At 42.2% G+C, this 9,335-nt stretch overlaps 1 protein-coding gene across 4 annotated transcripts in view; it reads right to left on the bottom strand.

The window, feature by feature from the left end:
- Positions 1–393: 393 nt before the first annotated feature.
- XPO4 (exportin 4) overlaps positions 394–9,335 on the bottom strand; it is a 123,172-nt gene continuing 114,230 nt past the window's right edge. For all 4 annotated transcript variants that reach the window (XM_039254867.1, XM_039254859.1, XM_039254886.1 and 1 more), the window contains exons 20-23: positions 8,597–8,727; positions 7,975–8,092; positions 7,460–7,552; positions 394–4,981 (exon numbers count right to left, since the gene is read on the bottom strand). In XM_039254867.1, coding sequence (XP_039110798.1) covers positions 4,784–4,981; positions 7,460–7,552; positions 7,975–8,092; positions 8,597–8,727 — 540 coding nt within the window. In that variant the 3' untranslated portion in view covers positions 394–4,783. The remainder of the gene's footprint in view (positions 4,982–7,459; positions 7,553–7,974; positions 8,093–8,596; positions 8,728–9,335) is intronic.

The following is a 9,335-nucleotide window of genomic DNA, read 5'->3' as shown; positions in this document are numbered from 1 at the left end:
TATTTTATGACTGTGAAATGTCCCCAGTGTCAATCATCCTATGAGTGTAAATGAACTAGCACCATTTCAACAAGCTTCATAAAACACTCTAGCTAAATACCCATGAACAAATCACACATGGTCAAAACAAAAATGTAATAAAAATATTTAGTGAAAAGACACATTTTTAACTCCCATTTACGGATTTAAAAAATACAAATAAAATTTTATCAACTTGATATTCAGCTTGTAACTGGCTCAATACATAGCCTTGATTTACTTCCTAAAATCATATTGTAGCATCTTTTGCAAAATTAAATGCAACTTTATACCTTCATTAGTAATGTTAATAGAGGTAAATATTTAAACAGTATATTCGTCCCTGGGTCTCTTAAAAAAACTGAAAAGTCTTAGTGTAAGTTTAAAATTTTAATATTTATAAATTTAAAAAATTTTACACGTGCTGAATGGTAGCAGTGCTAACATTTTGTGACCATTAAACCACAAACTCACTGCATGGAGTTTCTTTCTTTGTACAGAGAACCAAATCACAATACCAGTATTTGCAATTTGTCATAATTTTGTGTGGTAAAAGACACCACGCCAGGAAGCCTGGGCTCAGAACACACTTGAGGTCAGATCCCCATCAGGTACATAGTGCGGATACAGTATTTTTATTTTCAGGCCAGGAAAATGAGCTATTAGTACATAGCTGACAGCTCCTAATAGCTAGGAAGACCGAGAAGGAGAAAACTTCTCTCTGCCGGTGAGGAGGCCTGGGATACGTAAGGAGTAAAGCCCCGGTGGATGTGGATGACGATGGTTTGTGTGTCTCCAGAGTGTAACGTGCAAGCTGCGCCTCGCAACCACCACCAAAGCCCTCGTGGCGTGTTTGTCCTTCCGAAGCAGAGAGCACTATGGGCCAGAAACAGCTCATCCGTCCTCTTTAAAACAGAACGGACGGCCGTGATTAAATTTGTGTCTTCGCGTGGACCAAACAGATTCTTTGGCTATGTCATGGGTTCCCAATATAATCAGTCAGGAATATCTCACATTTCTCACATCCAAGTTACACATCTAAAGTTCAGCCTGAACCAGGGCACTTCAAATCAATTTGAGCTCAGCCAATATGCTTAATTTGGACATTGGTTAATTTTAGAAAATCAGTTTTTAACTAATTCTTAAATGTAGTGTTTTGCCAAATCAGAGAATACCCACTTACATTTAAAAATAATTTAAAACATTATTACATCCTCAGATCAGCTATGCTGTTTTGTAGAAGAATTTATAGAAAATTATGTTAAAAACTTATATCCAATCAGTTCCTTATTCTCTGGTTTAAAAAAAAAAAAAAAACCAACACCACCACTAAGAAAGTACTTAGGTCCCTTCTGCCTTTAACAGCTAATATTTTACTCAGGAACCAATTATGATAATTACCCGTCAGAGACCGCTAACTTAGTAAGGTTTAATGGCGGCCACTTCTGGTGATAAGTGGCAAACAAGCAGAACTGTAACAGACAAGAGTCTGTCAAGGGTTCAACTGACACTTAATAGTAGGAGACTCCAACCCGAAACCCTTGAAACTGAAAGCCAGTTACCTTCAACACTCAAGGGATTCACACAGATATAAACGGAAACAGGATATATGGTGGTATTAGAAAGACAAAGACTTGACATCTTGGTAAAAGAGAAAGGTTCACTGAAGACATAAGGGGAGTGTTAAATATTGCTGACTGGGGGGAAATTATAGAGATGCTTGGTTTTGAAGTGAAAACTGAAAAAGGCAGTAACCATCATATCTGAACAGAGTAATGTAATGTAATTAGAAACGTGGTTTACAGGGAAGACTAAATTCTTTAAAAAATATTGCAAAGGTTTTTTTGTTGTTGTCGTTCTACATAAGATGTCACACTTTAAACCAGACAAAAAAAACTCAATGCAGTGACGTTAACATGCCCCCGTCTTCCAGCAGATCCAGAGACAGCAAGGCAGAAAAGACCCAGCTGGGAAGGACACGGTGAAATCCCGCCAAGCAGTTTAGCTACCCAGGCAGCCTCCCACTGAACCCAAAAAACAAACCAGTCCTTTGAATAGTTACAAGAATAGTTATAGGTGCTGTTATATGGATACAAATTGTGTAAGGACCAAGTCCTTAGTGACTGTGCCTTTGGGAAACAAATGGGCAAGGAAAATAAAATAAGAAATAAGTCAAAGAACTGAAAACAAGAAGTTAAAGGATGCTATACACGAACAAAAGAAATTTTATAAAACACAGAATTCTAAAACTCATATCCTTGACAGTGTCCCTTTAACACACAAAAAGGGGGGCACAGATGATGTTTTTGTTTTTAAAACTCTTTTAACAACTTAGTTTTGACAGTAAAAATCAATTTACTAGAATTAAGCCAGTGTTCTTTATATCCATTGGGCCAAGAACATGAACCCCGCCCCCCCCAAACTAGAGTCAAAACACACAGCCAAAGACAAAACCGGACGAGTATTCAATCAGGCAAACATTAACACAAACACCCTGAAAAGAAGTCTTAGCCGCTGCAATTAGAGTGGCATCCCCATTACCTAGAAAATGGGGGTTGCTTCTTCTTCCAGTTTGCCACTAATCAACGTTAAGGTGATACCAGAAACATTATTTGGTCCAATCTGAAGTAAGTCTCACTTTAACTGAAATGGATCTAATGAAATTGCAGTACTATAATAAAATCTGGACAAATTTATAAAATACATTTCTGTCTGGAAGAAGTTATTAAATACTGACACCTTTTTATCTACCAAGGTATTTCTTTCCTACTCATCTTTATTTATAGTAATAATTTGATTATAGTTTTGTCGTGGCAGACCTACCCACTCGGTTGTGTATTTCAGTGTCCTTTGTCAAAGGGACTATTCTTATCGAACACACAGATACACACTGCTCACAACTCTTAAGAAAGCGTGAGGGGGCTGGGAAACACAAAACACCAAGAAAGAATATTGCCACAAGTTAAGGGGAAAAAAGAAGAAACCTAAGAATAAATGCACTTGTTCAAAGTGTTCTTAAAAATACAATATGTGGATTTCATGAAGAGTGATAATTTTTTTTTCCTAGCTGTCTTTTAAGATGTTTTTGCTCCACCTCATTTATTAATCAGCAGTCATCGATTAGGAGTAAAGTTCCTCAAAAAGTTACGGCCTTCGGCTCTGCATTCACTCGTGTCTAACATCACATGGCCAGGCTGGCTGTAATTTAGATGCTCCGGTTTTGTTAACTGTTAGTAGCACAGAGTTACACACAGTTCTGCACAGCATCACGTGTGAAGGTGCGTACGCTAGACGCCATGCAGATGTGGAGACTACATTCGAGGGACAGCGGGGCGTGCCGGGGTCGAGGGCACGGCGGCGGGAGCAGGCCCGCCCCCTGGCTGTCACTGTGCTGTGGGCTCTGACCCTGCAGTCTAGAAGTCAGCCTGTCCGCTCCCACTTCCGCAGCAGGAGCCGGCACGCGGAGCCCAGGAGAGCACGGCAGCAGGTGCCAAACTCCTGATTAGAAAAATCAAACCAGAGGGACCTAAACAGGAATTTTTTAGTCTCTTAAATGAACTGTGCATGGCTCCTGTGAAATAAGGAGAACGTCCACTCCAGCGTAATTATTGCCCCAAATGCCCCAACGTATAATAGTCTGTATGAATCAGTAATTCACATCCTTTAAAGTAGTTATTGCTTAAGCAAGCCATTCAGAATAGATTACCAGCCATGGGCTCCATGGCTGAAGAGAAACATACCCAAAAAGTTAGACTACATGTGAATGAGACTTTCACTTCACTCTAAACCCAACATAAATACACGATCAAAAGGGCACCGGGTTCATAGCAGCTAACACCCTGAACCAACTCTGAAGCATCAAGACTTGATTTCTTACTAAAACAAATCTCTTTTTTGTATTTTCTTCTTAAAATTAAGGCAATGAAATGGCTACAGTTCCTAAAGTTCTTTTTATGGAACAAAAACACACACCCATTTTCCTCCTGAAGTTCAGGCATCAGAGTTTGACTAGAGACCTGTACCTCACAAACCTGCAGCACCAGGCTGACGTCACAGCGAACAGAGAGCGAGAGCGTGGGCCTCAAGAGGCCAGCCAACAACACTGCTGTCTCTTCTTCCTGCTGAGTGAGAAACCCAATCATCCCATCAAAGGGAGGAAAAGTCTGAAAGCACAAAACCTCTTAGGAGTTTCCAATGTCTTTTGCATTGATTCAAAACTTCTGGGGTGGCAGAAGGGAGGAGCCTGTTAAAATGAAGAGTCCAAGGCCCAACAAGAAGAAACTTTGACTTGGAGGGTCTACAGTTGGGCCCAGGAATCTACCTTTTCAACCAGCTCCTCGAGTGATGCAGGTGCTCTGTGGGCAACATTCTGAGAAACAATGCTAAGCATATGTCCATCTAATGTATTTAATTTAACAGAAAATCTAAACTTTGGCTAGCCACCGAATGTTCTGATAAAGGGGGAAAGGCACTGAATGTGCATTTCATGGTGCCCATATCTGTTTGCACACATACGGAATTGAAAATATTAAAATCAACATTTAAAATCTACAAGACAAATATGACAGACTGTGGCTAACGCCCAACAGTGGAAGCTGATTCAAAGGTGACCTCTCCTGTTTCACTGCGTTACGTATCGAACTTTCAGGCTCTCCGAAGTCCAAAATGGCCAAAGAACTGAAGAACAGGACAAGACTCAAGTCAGCTTTTAGCAATTCAGTGCACTTTGCAGAAAGGCTCTAAATTAAGCATAAAGTTTTGTTGTTTATTTTACACAAAGGAGACCACCAACATTTGCCATAAACTCTTCTAAACTCTTCAGGAAGGCCATCTTCTGCTTCCGGTCCAGCGTCGGAGGAGTGCTGCTTGCAGTGAGCTTGTTGAAGGCATCTGCTAATCTCTGGTAAATGACCGCGTCTTGTTGACTTGACAGTAATGTTTCAACCAATTCGGAATATTCAGCCTATCGAAGAGATAAAGTATAGACATGAGAACACTTAGCTTCCTCAAATGTCACACAAGTAGATCCTATCAGGTACTAGACTGTGGGATTCTGAAAGGCAGGTCTGACAACAGCTTTTTCTTTTACGTTAAAGTGCAATTGTCATACAACATCATACTAGTTTCAGGTGTACAACACAATCACTCCGTATTTGAATACATGATGAAACGATCACAACAGCTCTTTCTAATGATTAAGATTTACTGAAAGTTCACTCTCTTCCAGGTACTGCTCTGGTCCCTGACATCAGTAACTCACTGTTTATAACAATCCTATGAACGGCAGTACAAAAAGTTACATTCCTGATTCACACATGGAAATACATATAGTGAAATTAACTAACATGACTAAGATCACACTTAAAGTTTATTTATTTACTTTGAGAAAATAAGCGTGGGGGGGAGGGAGGGGGGGAGAGAGAGAGAAAGAGAGAGAGAGAATCCCAAACAGGCCCCACACTCCGCGCAGAGCCCAGCACAGGGCTTGATCCTATGACTGTGACATCATGACCTAAGCCAAACGCAAGAGTCAAACACTTAACCGACTGAGCCGCCCGGGCACCCCAAGATCGCTGCGCTTAAGCAAGATCCAGGCTGTTGGCTCCAGAAGCCAAGGGATTACCCGCCTTGTATTGTCTCTCTTCTGGTTTCAACTGCATTCTTCATATGTATTTGACAGTTTATGCACAGCCTAAGTCTGCAACCTGACTTTCAGGGGTTCTCCAGGGTTCCCCCAGGCGCCCTGCCAGCAAAGTTCTGAGAACGGCACACCTGCACGAAGGCGGGCAGGAGCTGCCTGGGAGGAGGTGGCCTACCGCGGGAGGGGGTGTGTCAGTCCTCTCTCCAGGCGACAGTGAACACTTTGAATGTGCAAGTGCGGCTCCGAACCAGCACTGGACCCAGCGGCTCTGGGAGAAAGGGCAGAAGGGGCCTGATAACAACAGGAAGGGGTGGGGTTCGTGAGGAGTGCTTCCATCTTTAATGCCCTCTATAATACAGCCCTGTACAGAAGAGAGGGTGTGGGGTTAAGGGACCTTCAATCGAAACAGCTTTCTAAGATAAGCTCTCCTGGGTGGGGGAGCTGGTCTGACGCTCCTTTTCATTAGCTTCTTGGGATATCATAACAGACAAAAGGGTGTAATGAGATGTTCATTACATTTGGAAAAGGAGAGCAAGGCATAGGATGCCATCTCAGACCCACAAGGACCCACAAGCGGGAGCCAGGGCGGCCGCCTGAAACACCCATCCAAGGGACAGACCTGCTCACAGACTCAACACCATTTCCCTATTCAAACCTAAAGCCTGCACTCTTTTTTACAATGTGTAAATATGTTTGTTTGTTTGTTTGTTTGTTTTTAAAGGCATCTGGAATGCAATGGCTTATACACCCGGGGACAAGAAGTCCATCTTCCCAGTGAGCAACAACGAAGTAAAATGACTGAAAAAGGCCACAGACCAGAGAATGGGCATCATCTGAAGAGAGGACACAGGGACCAGCAGGTCCCAGACTACCTTCAGCTTGGAGGGGACATGGTATAGAAGGTCTACAGTAAGGGAATCTTTAAGGAGTGTGAAAGGCCTCAAAACCCTATCTTTATTTAAGAAGGTAAATAAAATCAAGGCCCGAGTGCCACTAAGAGCAAATGCGATGGACTCTATATGCTTTAAGGGGGAAAAGAAAGTCAAAGCTTTTAACAAAAAAGTCGATCACTGAGTCACACTGAGGTGTGTGCATGTGCCTGTGGGTGGGGGTGTGGAGATCAAACAATGGGAAAGGGGTGCTGGGAGACAGGGCAGCTGACGAGCTAATGTGGGTCTTCTCATACACTTGACGGGCGCCTACTCCACTGGAAGCGGGAAGGGACAGGTGAGCTAGTGTAACTTTTCCTCCATTACATTAACCCCAAACAGCAAGTGAGTGCTTCAGAGTCTTTAAAGGCTCAACAAAATAAGACGAAACAACACACACCTTTCCACAGTGCAATATGAAGTCATACACTTCCCATACGGTGGCAGGAAGTAACACCCTGTCTGTCGACTTCCACGCCTTCTCAAGGCAGATCCTCTGGTCCCAGTCTTACTCCTCTGTCTCCCTCACAAAACCGCAGCTTCCTCAAGGACAGAAACTATGCCTCTACTACTCCCTCACGGTGACTCTTGGTTCCAAGCACACTTGTTTACAAGGACAAGCTCCAGGGCAGTGACCAGGGCAAAGGAGGGTCCGTAACAGTGGAGAAGGGAAAGCACGTGCTTACTCACTGGCAAACAGCTTGTCAAAAGAGCTAACGCGGAGGTGAAGAACTACGCCCTCACTGAAACAACAGAAGCGCTGAGTCACAGGCTCTTTAAGAACTGGGAGTATCGAAGGCCCACCACCTGCCCCAACAGTGTCCCGGCTGGGGGTGGGGGCGGAGTGGAGAGAGAGACTCGTGTCTGGTACCTGATGCAAGCACACCAACGTGTAGAAAGCTTCCCCAGCCGCAGTGGTCATCTCTGTGTTGTGCTTTTGCAAAACCAGCATATCAAAAACCAGCTGAAAGGACATAATACAAAACCTCTAAACAAAAATATATGATGATCCTACAGTCTCCCAGCCTGTCCCTATTCCAAAGAGACAAAGAGTTGGTAGGTGTTCTTATTAATTAAATAAATCTGCAAATGAAAGAAAACAGCTCTTTAAACACCCAAGGATTTTAATAACAGACGTTGATCCTTGCTGTGACATGTGAAATCATCAAATGACCAGACTGTCTGTTACAGGTGCCATCAATTTTCAAGAACACACAAATGGAGAACAAGGTGTCCAGGGAATCGGACTCCAGAAAGCACAATGCACAGAAAGTGATTCTTCTCTGCCCTATGAATACATGCACATCTCCTCATTCGAACAAAGATTCACGGGTGCTGACTGGACCCCGGCAGGTGGTTTCAGGACAGGCCACCCAAACATCTTACCTTGAGAAAGTGCCGTGTTGCTAGAAAAAGGGGTGACTCCGTGTCTCGCGCTTTGGCGCACTGTTCAGCTAATGGCGTCAATGCCTCCAGGCAGAGCTGGCAAACCTCCGAACTCATTCTGATCAGGAAGGTCAAGGAACAAACCAGGTATATTTAACTTATAAAAGATTAAAAAATTACAGCTATCATCAAATTCTAGGAAGGACTACAGAGAGGTGAGCAATTAGCGTGCAACATGTCTTTATGGCGTTACGAGTTAGGTGACAGAAGGTTTCCGGCGTTTCTGAGAGGACGTCAGACTGTAGACTCCTAGTGTGTTTCCGACCACGAGCACACAACTGATAAAAAGCCTTACTTCTCTCTACTACCAGGCAGCTGAGAGCAGAGACTCGGCAACAGCAGAGACTTTAGTAATCGGGGCTCTTAACGAAAGAGTGACTTTGGGACCACCAGGCACCAAATGCCTTTGGGATTAATCTGTGAAAGGAGGACACGATGAGGCAAACTAACAAGAGAAACGCAGAATTAGGGCAGTTTAAAATTAAACACAAAGGAAAATTTAAAAATACAACTTCTTCGGGGAAGATCCCCCCACGAGTGACGATGTTCACTTAAAGGATATGATGTCATGCCTAGTTCCAGAGAGCACATCAGACTTTTGAAAAGGTCTTCAGGGAGCTGTGGTATCTTCTCAGGAAAAATCTCACAGATAAATGTGATTAATTTGTAGTACTGATTACAAAGTGTTGGAAACTGAAAAAGAAATATTAAATATTTAGATGTTTAATGATATATAATTTCTATTTTCATTAATGCAATAAAACAAAGTAATAACCAACAAACTTGTAAACATAATGATTTCTTTTAAAACAATCAAGATATAGAAAACAAGACCTAATTAAATGTAAAAATGAGTTACAGAAAGGAAATATTTTAGTAATATGAAAATAATATACAATAGAAGCAATTATCTTCTGGACAGTTAATAAAAGCTACAGCCAATTCCAGATAGTCCTATTTACCTTGAAAAAGTAGACAAAGCAGCCAAATTTCAAATTATTAAATGACCTGTAATTAAAACCCTTTTACACATGTGTTTGATTTCCAGCATGTTAGAAAAATACAGGAAGGTAATACAGACTAAGATTATGCATGGAATAGAGTATTCACTTCTTCACACTTCCAAAAGTTGGTTGGAGAGTCCTGGAAAACTGAAGTAAAAAGTAGGCAATCTCCAGTTTAGACCCTCTTAAGAAAACACATGCCTAAATGTTTAATGGTTTATTTCATGAGAAAACCCCCTCAAAATCAAACACCCTAAAAGCAAAGCAACATCCAGAGCTTCCTAAACTTGCCCCTCC

This window comes from Hyaena hyaena, unplaced genomic scaffold, assembly GCF_003009895.1.
Source record: "Hyaena hyaena isolate Hyena2069 unplaced genomic scaffold, ASM300989v1 scaffold_11, whole genome shotgun sequence".
In the NCBI taxonomy this organism is placed as follows: domain Eukaryota; kingdom Metazoa; phylum Chordata; class Mammalia; order Carnivora; family Hyaenidae; genus Hyaena; species Hyaena hyaena.
The sequence above is the reverse complement of the archived record's forward strand: the minus strand, read 5'-3'. Positions and strand labels throughout refer to the sequence as shown.